This window comes from Sparus aurata, chromosome 10, assembly GCF_900880675.1.
Source record: "Sparus aurata chromosome 10, fSpaAur1.1, whole genome shotgun sequence".
Classification (NCBI taxonomy): Eukaryota; Metazoa; Chordata; class Actinopteri; order Spariformes; family Sparidae; genus Sparus; species Sparus aurata.
In genome coordinates, this window is record NC_044196.1 from 21,517,688 (window position 1) to 21,534,368 (window position 16,681).

Below are 16,681 nucleotides of genomic sequence, written 5' to 3' on the forward strand. Positions count from 1 at the left end.
GTAGTCTGTTTTGGTTGTGGTATTGCTGGCCGCAGCTGATGATCAGGCTCGTAGCATGAATGACTGAATGACACCACAGTAGATTATATCATAGTGTGTCATATATTCACTTAGTTTGGCTTTGTATATCAGTCTGAAACACATTGCTGCTGGACTGGCATCCTTCACCTATTGAGGCAGAGGCATGACAGCAGATCATAAACAGAGCAGGATAAATGCTATAGAGGGAACACAATTGACATTTCTCTGTAGCACAGTGTTTCACTTTTGATCAATCTGATTTTGTGCCCCAGTTTAAAGAACTCAGTGATAATCTGCCCCGCAACCTAGATTTTAACCACCATGATGTTAGCATAACAAGCAAACTGATCAGTGAAGGTTCCCAACATGTCACAACCATGGACCACCGAGTGACACCCCCACACCACTGCACCACCGGATTTCATCTGAATGTACCCTAACTGTCAGGGGTCTGTTTGTGAGGAAGTCCAAATGCAGAGTGTAATGTTTACAGGGTGAGATTGTATTGAATGCTAACCCGAAATAAAGACCAACATTCTGATAAAACTGTTCTTATTCCGAAGGTGTGTGAAGACTGAGTGGATGTAAGTGGGTATGGCATCCTTTTTGGGACGTTCGAATTGTCTGCTACATATTTTTAGTGCTGTTGGTGTTGGGGTCCCTCTTCAGTCTCTGCTGATGTTTCCTCTTTGCTTTCTTAAGACCAGCTTTTAGTTTTGCTCTGGCTGTGTTGTATGATACCTTATCTCCTGATCAAGCCCTTACCTATCCATTCATCCAGGCCTTGTGGTTGAGGAATGATTTTCTTTTCTTTATAATTACGATATCATCAACACATTCGCTGATATGATGTATCTGTCTGGATGACAAGCATAATCATGCTGAGATGCAGTCCAATCGGTGAGCGAGAGAAAAACTCTGCACCATCTTTGATTATACATTATCTGTATTAATTTTTTAATGGAAGATTCCTCTCTTTGTCAGAATTTTTCTTTTTTTTTGTTATTTCAAGACTTCCTTACTTTTCTCAACCTTAAAAGTCGCTAGAAAGAAGCTACCCAAGAACTTTGCTGTCCTCTCTCACACTCATAAAAAGTCTCTCTGTCCACAATGAAGCATTTTTGTAATAAAATATTCGACTTTATTTGTTTCATTATGTGTAGCAAAAGTAGTCATTGACATGCGCATATTTACATCCAGCAAACGCATGTTTATTAACGATGGTTACAACAAGGTACATCTAGAAAGACCATAGACAACAATCGCCGCATACATGACTCAAACAATGATTTTTAAGGTACACCAACGTCATTGTTTCGGTCATCTTAAAATTTTTTTATACTTTTTAAATTGATGCTTGTATGTCTTCAAAGTAGCAATTTCTGATGCAAGTATACATAAACGTGCAGACAGTGTACCCTCACCTCTGGTCTGTCGAATCATATCTCAGTCTCTTTCTCCCATTCTTTTTTTAATGTGCACCTTCCATTTTAGTCTCATAAAAAATAGATAAATAAATAAATAAATTACAAAAAGTATCCATTCAGTTTACTGTCAGTTTTGTCCTCATGTTGACATTTATTTATTTTATCAATCAAGATTGTCGGGCTTGGCAACAAAGATGCTGAGATTTGTTCATCCTTTAGCAACAGATGGCAACAAAGGTCAACAATACAGACAGACCAGAGAGCAACATCTGCTATTTTTCGCAATGACATATTTGAAAAAGAGGAAAAGGGGAAAAAATAAGTGTTTATTGATAACTGATTATCAGTAGCCATTTAAGGAAAGGGAAACTCAGCACTACAATCTTTCTTTTCAGTTATAAAACTAATTTTCAGTCATTTTTTATGGCACTGGTACCCAATCCAATCAGTGAAAATGCCTTTATCATTGTAACCCTAACCCTAACCCTATAAATGTGAATTGAGCTTACTAAATATGAGCAAACGGTTCCCATTTCCACTAGACTCTGTTCCAGAGAATCATTTGGAAGAGAGATTACAGCCTTCATCTAATTGACAATATTAAATGGTAAAAAGGAAAGAAAAAAATGGCATGGCAGCCAATTCCTGCTGGTTGGGGAAAAGTTTCCCAAATAGACTCTATGTTGATAACGAAAGAAACGAAACACATATTGAACATGTTTAACATCATTAACATCTTTGTTGAGCTTTGGGATTGAGGGCACTTTGGAGTGCAATAACAAAACCATGGAAGGTATTTTCTAAGGATAGCATTTGCGATTTTCTGTATTATAAATATAGTGTTGGTGATCTTCAGTACCACAAATATACATACCCCATGTGTGGAGCAAAACCAAAAATGTATGTGTTATACTCACAAATATTGTGCATGTACTCAAACTGTATATTCTTCCTCTGTGCCATAGAGCTCGAATGCTGTCCAAAAACTATGACAACATATCAGTGTGGCACGCTGTTACCCTGGGTGACATGTTCCTTCATTACCATAAACGTTGACTCGGTCCCACATACACCGTCCTGCTGCCCCAAGTACTTCCTAGAAGAATGAACCCTCTACTGAAAAAAGTCTGCAATGCATGGACCATTGTAAAAAGACAAATAGGGATGTGAAAATATCAAGGGTTTAACTTTTCTCTTAAGCTCTCTTTTTTCATTCAAACACAATTGAATGCAACACCGTAACTGTCTTAGAGCAAGGGTCTCACTAAAAACTTCGTTTTGCAGGACATAGCAGCAGCGAGCTCTGTGATTCAGCCCTTGCTTTGAGTGTATGTTATTTTACAATAATTTGTGTATTTGACCTCACATCCATGCGCATGGAAAGTTTGGTTGGTTATATGAGAATGATTCTGCCAAAAAAAAAAACCTCTAGGAAGCCTTGTGATGTGGTATAATGTTGGACAAACACTATTTTCTTCAGACAGGGTAGGGAAGTCAGAGGGTAATGAGAGACAACCCTAACCCATTTGGTTTGGTCTTTTCATGGGACTTAGTTGATAATAAGTTAAATGTAGACTAACACCAGCCTTGTCCTTTAAACTCCATGTGTTCAGTAAAAGAACAGTGTGCCTCCACCAGCGCTTCAGCCTCTGAAGGCATCAACTCTTAAAGAATGCAATAATGAGTTTGGCCAGGGTTTGGCACCATAGCAACAAGGTAATTGAAGTTATGCAAAAGGGTGAGTCATCCATTATAGTGGTGTTAGTATGGCTTCAACAGCTCTGTTATGAAATATGCCTTTTGGTGCATTATATTTCAATGTAAATCTGGGTACGTGTGAGTATATAACCAAAAAGTGTGCTGCATTTTTATCACAACAGCACAAAAAATATATTATACAAAAAAAAAATAAAAATGTATAGTAAAAAGTATAAAGAATGGCTTTGGCATGAGGCTATTCCCAAATTAGGTTTGATCTTGATCTTGAAGGGGAAATTTGAAAGCTCCAGTGATATTTTAGATAATAGTGAGACTCCAACTTTTTGTGAGTTTTTTATTTGTCCCTTTCCTGTTTCAACGCAACATTGTCCCCATGTAAAAAATAAATAATTAAACAAATGTTCTTCTAGTCTTAGATAGTGAAAGTCCATCGGCCATCAAACACTTTTCCGGCATCCATCACTGCCTATGGTTTACCCAACTCTCACTCTCTGCATCTAAAAAAGTTTGTTTTTAAATATGCAACACATTCGGGCATCCTCCTTTGTTGGCATTGTAAAATGTCCAAATGGAGAAAGCTGTCGTGTCGAGATTTTGAATAAAAAGTTCTAGCATGATACAAATCTTGGCTTCCCGTTCTTCCACAGAGGAGTGCAGATGTGTATCTTTCCTCCACAGTTCCATTCGATCCAGACTACCTATGAGAAAAAGGTCCACTGCAATGTCTTTGTCCAAATCGAAACCAATCAAACAGGAGAAAGAAACTTGTGACATAATAATGTAAAATAAAACCAAACACCAACAAAAACAAAACCATAAAAAATACACTCTGTTCTGCTCATCTCTCCTATTTTCCTTTTCCTCTACTCTCACTCTCCTCTCTACCACATTTCAGTCCAATATTTGCGGCCTCTTCCTGAGTATCTGCTGTATGTATTTCTCCAGATCGTCACGGTTACTACTGCCTGGCTGCTTTCCATCCGCATAATAATCTTCATTCTTAGTCACTGGAGGTACCGGCGCTGAGTAATAAACCTGCCTCTGTTGAGCAGGGATCAGAGGCATTCGGGGAGGAGAAAGTGGTTTGGGGATGGGTACTTGACGATATGTCCACGGGTACAGAGGGAGGGGGTTACTAGTGTAGTAAGGCTTCTGCTGGAGGCTGGCAGGAGGCTTTCTCAGCCGAGGCTGCACCCAGCTGCGGTAGCGGCTTTTGGAAGGGAAAGGCTCGACGTCATCCACAAAATTTCCAAGGAAGTTGTTAAAGTTGTGAGCAGGTTTGGGGATGTAATGACGAGCTTTGGGTCTGGGGTAAAGAGGATAATAGATGGGGCGATAGTCTGGATAGGGCCTCCTCTGGTAGTAAGATGGGTATGCGTAGGGGTATGAATTGTAGCCATTCCAAACAGACTTGGGTGATTTGAGCAAAAGTTCCTGTCTCATAGACAGAGGTTTCTGAGGTCTGGACCAAAGATTCTGATTGGCTGGCAGAGGCTTTGCAAGTTTGCCCCAGGGATTCTGTGATTTTGTTGGGGATTTCTCCTGGAACCACGATTTGAGGAGATTGACAGATGGAGGGGGTTGCTTAGCGACAGGGAAGCCATTCTGATTGGTTGAAATCTGCGACGGAAGGAAACCATTTGAAGATGAGAACGAAGAAGACAATGGAGTTAGAGGTTGTCGCCAGCGAGACGTCATCTCAGGCGGAACGTCCTTCTTCTTCTTCTTCTCCACATCACTGATGATATCCACCACGTCGTTGGCAGGGAGGTGGAGCTTGCTCGAGATCTCAATCAGCTTGTCAATGGTCTGGGGATCGATATCGTCCTCCTCGGTGACTTCCTGTTCCTCGTCGGACCTCTTGTCCTCCGCGGCATTGGAAAGAGTTGAGCTGTACTTCTTGTTGCCGTTATTCTGTTTGACCATGTAACGCAGTAGCATGTCTGAGGCAATGTCAGCCAATTTCTCCTCCTCCATCTTGGCTCTCTGCGCCTCGGCCGCCTGCCTCCTCATCTCCTCCTGCTCCGCTTTTGCCCTCGCCTCCTCCTCCTCAGGACTCAACACCTCCTCATCCTCCTCCTCCTCCCCCTCCGGCTCATCATCTTCCATCACCTCCTGCTCTGTTGGAAGCTGGGACTCCGCTGCATTACTGGGAGCATAATTACTGTCTTCAAAGTCATCCATAAAATTCCCTCTGAATGTTGGGAAGCTCAGGGCTTTCTGCGTCTCCTCTTGCCATTTCAGTTTCTTCTTAGACAGGGCTAGGTCGCTTCCTTTGTTGACTGGTATGACGTCATTGTAGCTGCTGTAACCTCTGCTCTCTCTCTGGTTTTGCTCAGAATCTCTCTCCCTCTTAGTGGCGGTGTTCAAGCGAGGAAACTCCTTCATCATGGTCTCGAGGCTCTTTAGCTCCTCAGGGCTGAGCTGCTCCTCCTCCTCGTTGCTGCCTTGCTCAGGGCTGTTTGTTCCCTGCTGGGGTGCAGTGACCTGCCCATTGTCCCCTCTTCCATCTGGACCAGCAGGCTGCTGCTCCATGTGGACCTGGATTGTCTGGCTTGTGGTATGACTGGTCACCTTCTCTGTTATCTTCTCCTCTTCCTCCTGAGCGTTCCTGCGCTCTTCTTCCTCCTCTTTCTCCCGCTTCCTCCCCTGTGCAGCCATCAGCAGTTCTAACTCGTGGCGTGCGTCTCTGTCTCGGTCTGCTCCCTCCATCGTTCGCACTTCTCTGTTTGCCCCTTCTACCTCTCCTGTCTCAGCCTTCATATCTTCTTCCATGCCATCACGCTCCTCTCCCTCCCCTCTTCTCTCTACTTGTGAGCGATTCAGTGCCTCCAGCAAAACTGCTGCTAGTGTTTTGGGATCCACATCTTTAAAGAGCTCTTCTTCAACCCCTGCCTCTTCTTTTTGTAATGATCGTCTCTCCTTATCCTGTCTTTGCTCATCCCCTGACACTGACAGCCCAGGGAGAGCTTCTCTGTGTGGGTAATTTACATCTCCGGGGGTATTGATCACGTCGGAGGTGGATAGTTGGAGGAAGGAAGCCCCAGTCAGGAGGACCAGGAGGGTAAGGGCACTTGAGGCATCATGGCGCCCAATCATGGCCACTCAGAATAGGTCCTGCTGTGAGCAGCGAAAGAGATCAGAAATACCTGGAAGAGATCGGAAAAAACACAGTCAAACATCTTTAGTTAAAAAAAAAAATAGCTGCACAGTGTCATAGAAATAGTAGATGCTAAAATTCAGTTAAAGAAACGATTCACCCAAAAATACAAAATAAAGTCATTATCTCGTAACCAGTCAGTCCACCAATCAGGGGAAAGTCTAGAGAAATGTTGTTTGTCCACAAAACATTTTCGAAGCTTCACATTAAAAAACTGAAGTAGCATAGAGCTCGTCCAAGAAAAGAAGAGTTAGATCCCAAGTCTTACTGAAAAGATGTTACTCATATATCAATGGAAAATTGAGCTCATGCACCCACTTCCGATGGGTGCACACTAATGACTTTAGCTTTGCAGCAACAATAAAGATTTTGACTTAAAAAAAAAAAGGGTAAAACGCCTTTTGAAGTCAATTTGGGATCGGATTGCATAGAATTATGCCAGATGAGCTGTATGGAGCCATTTTCTGTTTATTATTGCTATTCATCAACGCTGTTTTTCTTGCGAAGCTCCAGAAATGTTTCGCGGACTACGAGACTTCACCTGACTTTCAATTGAATTGTCATAATTAGAAAATAAATAATTAAATGGCAGTGGAAAATGGAAGCTATATAGTCAGAGTGAGAATGTGTAGGTCTGGCACGGGGCAGGTAATGGATATTGTGAAAAGACCATCTGAAAACTATAAAATACAACGACATGATCAACACAAAAGAGACTAAAGAGAGACAAGACTACAGGTAGGACAAAAGCTTTGCAAGGAGAACAGAATATTCTGTGTTTCTCTACAATACTCAGGATTTGCTATGAAGAGACTTTTCGTTGTCTTTAATGTGCAAATGAGAGCCTATCACTTTGAGCCTGACTAAGAGAGCTAATTTTTTTTTTTTTTCAATTTTGGCGAAATACAGTCAAAATGTGAACAAACAGCTGATTATGGTCTTGAATGTTGTTTTTTTAACCGTCTATTCAACAGAACAATCCTCAGTGGGATCTGTAAATAGCAGCTGTGGCTCAGGGAGTAGAAGAGTCTCTTGTTAACGGAAGGTCACTGGTTCGATTCCCCTGGTCTGCATGTCAAAGTGTCCTTGGGCAAGATACAGAACCCTATAGACTGCTCCTGGTGTGCTGGTCGACACGTTGCATGGCAGTCACCGCCTTCAGTGTATGATCATAGTAATGTGTGAATTACTAAGTAGTAAGTCGCTTTGGACTAAATGCCCTAAATGCGACTCAGATCTCAGAAGTCTGACCAAAAAGCCAGAACTCAAACATGAACTTCACACACGTGCTTGTGCCCACACCCTAATCAAGCTTGGTCATGTGTGTTCAGTCAAGGAAAAGGAGCTGGAAGGCACCACCACATCTTGATCAAATGAAAACCTTGCTTTATCTAATCAGCTGCAGGTAGAGTGTGCGGGTAGGGATGAAAATTAAAATGGCTTGGCTCTCTTTCCGGGAGCAGGAGTCAGCAGCACTCCAACATAGCAACGGGCGTATTGGTCTTTTTGGAGCTGAGCACCCAAAGGAAAGCTTGTGATGCAGCTGGCCCGGGCGGGGGGCGGGGAGGCAACCCGCTGCTGCTGTCCTTGGTGCTGAAATATTCAACAACGCGTTCTGAGGCGCAACAAGTACATACTGACATTTACTGGTTGGTCTGAAACATCAAAACAGGCAGATATAACATGTCATATAGGATGTTGCATTTCTTCTTTTTAAGGAGGTATCTGTCTCCAGTTTAATATAGGCTATTGGAGATCGCCATAATAACGCGCTCACGACAGCGCTGCAAGCAAAGATCTGCAGCAATTCTCTCCACTTAAACGCCATAACCTTGTTCCACCCAAACAAATCTGCCACATCTCACTTGATTAAACACACTAAAATGGTCTTTATGAATCCTAGAGATCATTTGCAGATGTGTTTCACATGTGTTTGGCCATCTCTGAAGTGTATAAGTTCATTTGTTAAAGGAAAAAAACAAAACAAAAACGTGTTGAGCCAGAAAACAGACCAAATGGTTGAGTCGGGCATTATTCTGCAGTGGGAGGCAGAGCCGCTGGATTGCGGGGGGGTTGGTGGTGGTGGGGGGGGAATGTGTGATGCGTGATGTGCGCAAAACACGCAGCGGATGATTAAGACAAGCAAAGGTCCTAATACGACTGATCTGACTCTCCATTTAAGCAAAAAAAAATAAAAAATAAAAAATAAAAAAAATAAATAAAACGGCCTGCTTCTAATCTGTCTTATTCTCATCCAGCAGAGGAGGTTGGTTCCTCTGGCCCGAATAGGTAAAAAAAAAAAAAAAAAAATCTACGGTTTTATACCAAGCAAAAGCGGATTAATAATCCGTTTTCTGAGACACAAGAATCAATAATAAAAATTAAGATAATAAAATCGTTCAGCATATAAAGCCACCTCCAGACTTCTGTCAACATGAGTAACCTCTCCGCAGCCTACACATAACAAAAAAAAAAAACAACCTCCAACAGCATGAACGTCAGTGTTGTGCAAGACAGTTCAGACACGACAAAGGACTGTCATTGTCACTGTGGTGTCAGAGCATTCTTTCTTTCTTTTTTTCTTTTCTTTTTTACTGTGGACGGGACCGCACCTTAATGCACATCAAGGCTTCATTCCTACTTCATTTTTTCCCCCCCTTCCAATCTGGGAAAGCGAATCATTGTGATGGTGACTGGAAATGACGATAATTGTGATGATGCTGATGTTGATGATGATGATGATGATGATGATGGTGGGGAGGAGGAGGAGGAGGAGGAGGAGGAAGAAGAAGAAGAGGAGGACAATAAAGGCCACCTTTGTTTACACCATAAACAAAGAAAATACATCTGCTTGAACTGGGGGTCCGCATTCTACCCCAACATAACGCAGCCTCATTGGAAAAAAAAAAAGCAACAAAAAACGCTCATACGTCTCGAATGTAAAAGATCATTAAACATGTTATATGTTCACACGTCTAAAGGATATTTTTAAGGGAACTTTTTCTGATCCAACTATCAAACCCTGCCTCAAACCTAAGACACCACAAATCAGCATCCACTGTTTTTTTTTTAAATTCTATTGGCTGCTCCAAAAAACCCCAGCTTTGACTCGCAATTAAAGTCTGCAGATCTGGAGGAAAAAAAACATTTCTCAGTAAACTAATATTAATCTTAATAGATGTTCTTTTTCCAGAGGAGAAGGTAAAGTGAGTCTAATGTCAGATAAGTTGACACTTACTTGCGGCTCAGTGGGAGCAGCGGGGGGGATTCCAGTCTCCCCTCCTCGTCACGTCACGCTGGGAGCGATAGAAGTCCTGCTGACACGCACGGAGCCCGCCGCCCGCGCTGCTGCTGCTGCTGCTGCTGCTGGTCCGCTGTCTGCGTGTGAGTTGTGTCTGTCAGATGATAGGTGTCGTCATGGATGTTGTTGTTGTTGTTTGTTATTTGTTACTGATCCTCTCCCGGGATTCCGCTCCTTGGCTCGTCTGTTTTTGGGGCGGCTGAGGCTGTCTTATACCTCCGCCCCTCCCGGCCCACGTGATTTATGCGTCAAGCGGTCCCCATTGACGTCACCAGACTGGGATTCATTCATAAGATTTCTCTGCAACCCCCGCCCTCGGATCCCCCCCCCCCCCCCCCCCCCCCCCCACCCCCACCCCCACCCCCTCCTCCTCCTCCTACCCTCTGATCAGACCAATTAGCTGCAGTGCTGGAGCTGCTGAATGAACAGAAGCTGGTGAATGCATTCACAATTTAACATGCCCTTTTTCTCAGGGCCGCACCCAGCTTTTTCTGGGGCCCGTGAGGAGTACAGGTGCGTGTATCAGGATGTAAAGAAAGCGGGCTTCATCGTGGACTCACTTCTGTCGAGAAGTGACACAGCTCGCATGCCAGCTGATGAGCAGATGAGCAGGGTTTGCAAGGATTATGGGATGCTGGCTTGGATGGACATGATGGTAAATCTGAGAGCCCCAGCATATCACATGATAATATGACGGGAAGCACATTCGCAGTGATTACTAGAATGGCACCGAGTTGAGCACACACGTCCAACCAAGTCCCAACAGTCCCCGATCTATTCAGTCAAGCTTGATACAAAATAAAATAAAACCTATTGAAATGATATTTTGATAAACAAAAATGTTGAAAATGCCCTATCTTGCAAAGTTGAACAAAGACAGAAAATGATCCTGGTTGGTTCCATATCTGTATCCGGATAAGACCCAAGAGTCAGTTAAGTTTATTCCAGGTCCGAGACCCATCCCCCATCCAAGTATTGTGTAAATCTGGTCAGTGGTTCCTGTGTAGTCCTGCTGACAAATCAACCAAGAAACAAAGAAAAACCCACATGGGTGAAAAACATAACCTCCTTGGCAAAGGTACGTTTACAAGCTGAAGAGACTGATTGATCTGAATGAGATAAATGATGTTTTGGAGGAATAAACGAAGACACATAAATAATCCTAGAGTAATTCATTGCCTCCATTCAAATTTGGCCACTAAGGCTCATCATGTATCCACCCAATTACAGTAACATGTGCAACATGTAGTGTGACAGATATAATTGATTAGGTTAACAGAAGTGAGCCACCTGTTACACATCTTTAATGCGTCACACAACAATGAGATACAGTTTAATTGCAGTGGGTGCAATGTGGGTGACTGTATTGCCGGAGCTGTGAGAGAGGCAACTTTTCTGCTCTCTCTGAAGTCAACACTGGTTGCACACGGCTGTAGAAAATGCCACCGTCAGTGTATAGACTGGCCAGAGACAGATCAAAGAGGACGTTCACATCTGCTACCAGAGGCCGTCTTTGAACAAAGATGCGGCTTTCCATCTCCCAGCATAAACAACCATCTGTTATCACCCGACTGAAGGTCCATACACAGCCACACACATTTTACTGTAACTGCCCACATTTTGTTTCAGACTGCTAACTAATAATGCTTTCATTAAATGTGATTAACAGAAATCTAATCAGAAGCACCTAATGGATGTATGAATTCTTACATACAGAGTGCAGCAAAGATAAATAAACGCTTGAATATTCGAAGAGGGGCTGAAGGAGAGTAGAGTGCAGCACCACCTGCTGGTCAAGACCTTTACTCTGAATAGGGAATCAAGTGCAGTGAGTCACCTAATGTTCAGTAATTGCTGCACTGCTGCATGTTGGCGTGAGTGCCGGGTGTCTACCCACTCATTAGATGCAGCTTTAGTGTCAGGACGCCATGCTTTTTCTTAAAGGAGGGTGTGGATAGAGAACCGGTGGAGGACAGAAAAGTAGATCACAGGGAAATTAAGGTGCTCAAACAAGCAGGCCAGGATGGAAGGTTGAATCAAAGAGTACCACACTGGTTGATATCCGGAGGGAACAGCCACACCACATCACCAAGAGGCAATTAAGAAAAAGATGTTATAAGGGTGATGTGTACAGGCTTTGAGATATCTCGCGTCTAAGCTGTGAAGAGCACAGCTCCCTGTTCAAAATCCATCCGCAATTCGTCATGTTCTGCAACCATTCAGCTACTTGGTTGCGCCAGAGTCATGTATTTCTGCCTACATGCAAAGCACAGTGATACGCCATACTTATTTTTATTCTTCGTCCGTATGTTCCTCTCGCTGTGGAACTAGTCCTGCAGCATTTACAACACAAGCCAACAATTTAGCCATAAGAAATAACTGGAAATCATGGTTAAATGAGCTCAAACCCTCCACTCTTTGGGGCCTTCTTGCTTTGCCATGCTTCAACATAGAGAAGTTATTCAAAGTTAAAATGGCTCACCAGACTTGGGACTTTTCTGGCCTTAAATTGGCATTTTCATTGCAGGCAAAATCATAGTTTACCTTTCGGTCAATTGTCTGTCCATTTCAAAACAGTGTTTACATCCTCCCTACAACAGAGAGGAGCTGGAAACTCTTCTAAAAAAAAATCAGAGGTCTTTTTTTTGTGGTGGTAAACAGAAGCCACAACATTACGGAACCCTGAGGGGAAGGACAGATTTTCTTTTTCTCGAGATCCATTTTTTTTTAGTTCTAAAAATGTTTTTTCTCTGCACTCTAAGCACGCTGTGCTTCTAAAATTTTAGCAGGTTATGTAACACACAACCGTCATGTCTTTCTTTTGACAAGGAATGTGTCGTGCTTGGCACTAAAGTGTAATGATTCTACAGGCTTTGATAAAATCATACAATCCATATGTTCAGGTGAGAGACGGATTCTATATAAGCACATCAAGCAGTAAAAGGTCAATAAACTCAGCTCAAAAACAGTCAGTAAAACCAGTCGTTAAAAACAGTTGCAGTGGTGAGAGAAGTCATTCATGAATAGGTAAGTTATATGGTAATTAATGTTCCGTGTTCTCCTACACATCGAAAAGGCCACACACTTTCCGGATTCATATAGTAAAATAGTTTGGTGTGAAGCAGCTGTCCTGAGCTGGACGTTTAATTCTGTTTCCTTTTGAGAGTTTATAACTACAGCTTATAGTTTTGCTGATTAAATGTGCCACAACATTTGTTACAGTGACGTTAATGGTTGCATGCAAATGGTTAAAATAACAGAAAGCAGCCTCTCAAACATAAAATCAGGTCGTATATGTGAGGTGAACCCACCTGTGTCGGAGCATCTTAATATCTGGACAATGTGTCCTTTAAATATCAGGAAACAGACTGCACCTTTGACGTTAGACCAGCTTTTTGTTGGTCTATGGTGCTGCCGCTTTCTGCTGCCTCAAGATAGCAATCCTCCATCAGTGCACCAGACCATACCACATTTTAAGACCAACAAGCCCCAGAGCATACAGGTGGGTGCAGGTACATTTGCTATCTTCACAACATGGGTGCTGGGCATGGGAATAAGAACTGATCTGAAACTTGTTGACACTTGCAATCCCCTGAGATAATATGAGACAAATGCAATACGCTAAGAGTTCAACAGAGAAGTGCTGTTTGCCTCTTCCCAAGTCAGTTTCAGGCTCAATGTCCTGCAGCCTGTTCCTGCCAGTGACCTCAACATCTTCCTCCTGGCTTTCTCCAGGAGATGTTATTGCTCAAAAGTCGTTTGAGGATGGAGAAACTTTTTAAAGAACACGTCCTTGTAACAGTCTGATATTTGCGTAGAGGTTTTCTATCCGTACATGATCCGAAAGTCACATGGAGTCCATTCATTTCTGACAGAAATGTGTGAGAAACTTGGCTGACAGGTACCTGGTCTTTGCTGATACGTAAAGAGTTGAGGAAATGTGGACAAACAAGACGAACGGCTGAGAATATTTCCAGTCCTTTACACCTTTTATTTAAAAAAATAAATAAAAAAAAAATGCAGCAAAATAGTGAGATCACGACCCTGGATATCTTTAAAAGAAGACTTGGGGACAAATGCCAGCTGTGTTTGTGGCGACAAGATTTTTTTTTTGATGAGAAGTCGGGACATCAGCCATGTTGCTGGTGACCAAAACCGGAATTTCAAGGCAAAACCTGATCTTTTCCTGTGTACCTAAACCTAACCAGAACATACACACAGTAATGTCACGACATTAAAGAAAAAAAAAGTTAACCTGAGGAAATGTTAAGTTTCAACATATCAGTGGATTACAGGAATGTTCTGCCCCCACAGGTGATAGCCATAATTAGATCTTGCCGACATGTACCCTAACCCTAATGCTACCCTGACATGTTTTGACTCTCAACAATTTCCGTCTGCGATCTTGGACTCTCGTTCTAGTTCTAGCTTTTAATACTGCTTGACCACCATCCTAACTGTCTCACCTTGATTGTCTGATTGCCTTGACCCTTCTTTCTGTGCCGTGTTATCTCTCTCTTCATGTTCTGGACCTTTGTTTCTTGACAGGCAGCTGGCCCAAACCCCAACTGTCTTTGCTTTGACGCCTAGAGCGAGAGACATACTTGTTTTAAACAATCCCTACACACGATGGCTGCTTAGTGTATCCTGAGTTTGTTTGGCGCATCGGTAGTATAGGGTCAGTATGGGGATCTGATAATGCCAGGGGGTCAGTAAACCCATCACCAGCAGGAACCACAATTTCAGGAAAGTTTTAAGACAGGATAACTTGTGCCATCTAGTGGTATCCTTCAGTAACATGCGTAGTATATGTACAGTACATGTTGACAGTGGGCCCTTGGTGGGAAGAGCCATAGAAATTTGCTCTAATAACCCTCTAAATGTAAACCTTTCTGAGGACCTGGGTAGCCATCATGTGCACACAGATAGATGCAAATGTATCACTAGCACAACGGAGAGCACAGCATAGAATACGTTTGGTGAGTTTGAAAAGGGACCCATTAACCCAGCTAGTCACATAGCTTGAAAGCTTGAAGCATAATATCTTAACTTTGAATCTTGGCCCACTCAGCCACATCTGCTATCATCCACTACTTTCCAACAAACACATTGCCGTCTTTCATAGATTACAAAGGTTGTGATTAAGGGAATGCGATGAGCATACAAATTAATTGCCTATTTGAAATGAAAGGGTGGTATTTGTCCAGAACTCTTTGAGGCACTACAAGGAGGATTTTTTTCCACCATAGGATTACAATGAATTGGAAGATGTAACAAAACCATTATAAGCAACAGACACAGAGAAAAATATTTAAGTAAGAATGTGAGATTGCTAAAAGCAAACATCTTTTTCTGCTGTGTGAAATTTAAAAAACTTGCATTTTCCCTGAGATACCATCTCATCTGCTCCTATTTTTAGATGAAAGATTTTTATGAAAAGCACTGAGAATGACAATACCTTCCACTGTCAAGGTATGATATACTACAATAATAATAATGATAATAATTATAATCTTTATTCATATAGCACCTTTCGAAAACAAAGTTACAAAGTCCTTTACAATAAAAACAACGGTAATGCACTAAATCCCAAAAGTTTGAATATGCACAGGATAACATTTATAAATAGAGATAATCATAACAGCATCAATTAACGAAAGCAACGCGATAAAAGCTTTAAGAGGAGATTTAAAAGAAGACACTGAGTTTGCCTGACTCGGATCCTCAGGCAAGGAGTTCCACAGCTATAGGGGGTGCCCGGATACCAAAAAGCCCAGACAGGAAGCTGCACGCAATCTGATAAATTGCCTTCGGTGATGTTGCGTTCTGGGTAATGCAGGTGGCATGCTTTTGAAAAGTTACAAAGTAAATGTATTGTGATTTTTTTTAAGACTCAAGGGTTGAAAAAAATAAATATTTAAAAGGGAAATAAACAGGCTTTCCAACGATATAAGGTTTATTGCCAAGAAGCATTGGTACAATAAAGAAATAATCTACCAAACACACATTTCCTTTATTTTTGTGCTATGCTTATAAGTTTGAGTCTTTGTGCTCCATCTATCTTATAAAATGGAGTGTTGATAATCAATTTAGGAGTCTCTCATGAAGGGAATGGAGCTGCTCTGTTGTCTGGTGGTGTGCAGGGATATTTCTGTATCATTTGCCAAATGGCAGCAAGGTGAACAGACAATTTCAATCAGCTTTCCTGTTCTGTGCTGTGTGTGAACCATGCCAGTTTGTGATGTTTCCATGCAGGATGTTTTTCTATCATTCATCTTTTCTGTGCTTTTTTTAGGTGGTTCTCAGAGATGGTTATTCCAGGGAACCTTACGCTGTCCACATGCTTCACCTCAGCTCCAGTGATGTAGACAGGGGTATGTCTTTGGCAAGATTGTTGATCTCCTCTCTATATGAACTCTCATCGTTGTTTGTCATACGGCTGATGATGATCGTGTTGTCTGCATACTTCACAGTAGAGTTGTCCTGATGTCTGGAGGTGCAGTCATGGGTGAACAATGTGTACAGTGTGAATGGGAGGAGGCTGAGCACACAGTCCTGGCGGGGGCTGTGGTTTGAGCACTACCATACAGGTGTGACTGCAAATTCGTACTCTCTGGAGTCCGGTATCCAGTTGCGGAGTGTGGTACCGGAGTTTTCCAGTCGGCTTCATGGGTGAGATTGTATTGAATGCTGAGATGAAGTCAACATACAGCATCCTGTGTAGCAATTTTAGGCTGTCCATGATGAGCACAACAAGTGGAATACTAGACCAGTGTACTGGTTTCTCAAAAACCTGTCGCCCCCATTACTCACAATGCAACTTAGCCACTAAGTGACATCACTTGTGGCAATTTATCAGATTCCATACAGCTTCATCCGGAGCCACAAAAGGCGTTGAACTACTTTTTGCCACATATGCAGGAGTATTCCCCAGGACCTGTAAACTCACTTTTATGTGTAAAATTGACGTCATGGCCCTTTCAGTTTCATTCATATTAGATCAGCTGTTTCAGTTCATTAACTTAATAGTTTTGGATCAGATTTCCATATCTG

At 42.3% G+C, this 16,681-nt stretch overlaps 1 protein-coding gene across 1 annotated transcript; it reads right to left on the reverse strand.

The window, feature by feature from the left end:
- Window positions 1-1,139: 1,139 nt before the first annotated feature.
- On the reverse strand, window positions 1,140-9,853 carry vgf (VGF nerve growth factor inducible). Its single transcript, XM_030431836.1, has 2 exons — window positions 9,566-9,853; window positions 1,140-6,316 (listed from the first exon to the last, which is right to left on the reverse strand). The coding sequence occupies exon 2, from the start codon at window positions 6,264-6,266 to the stop codon at window positions 4,059-4,061; it is 2,208 nt and encodes a 735-aa protein (XP_030287696.1). The 5' UTR covers window positions 6,267-6,316; window positions 9,566-9,853; the 3' UTR covers window positions 1,140-4,058.
- Window positions 9,854-16,681: the final 6,828 nt, after the last annotated feature.

What these genes read in the sequence shown, in the direction of transcription:
- vgf (XM_030431836.1), bottom strand. Translation starts at nt 6,266, where the DNA reads ATGATTGGGCGCCATGATGCCTCAAGTGCCCTTACCCTCCTGGTCCTC.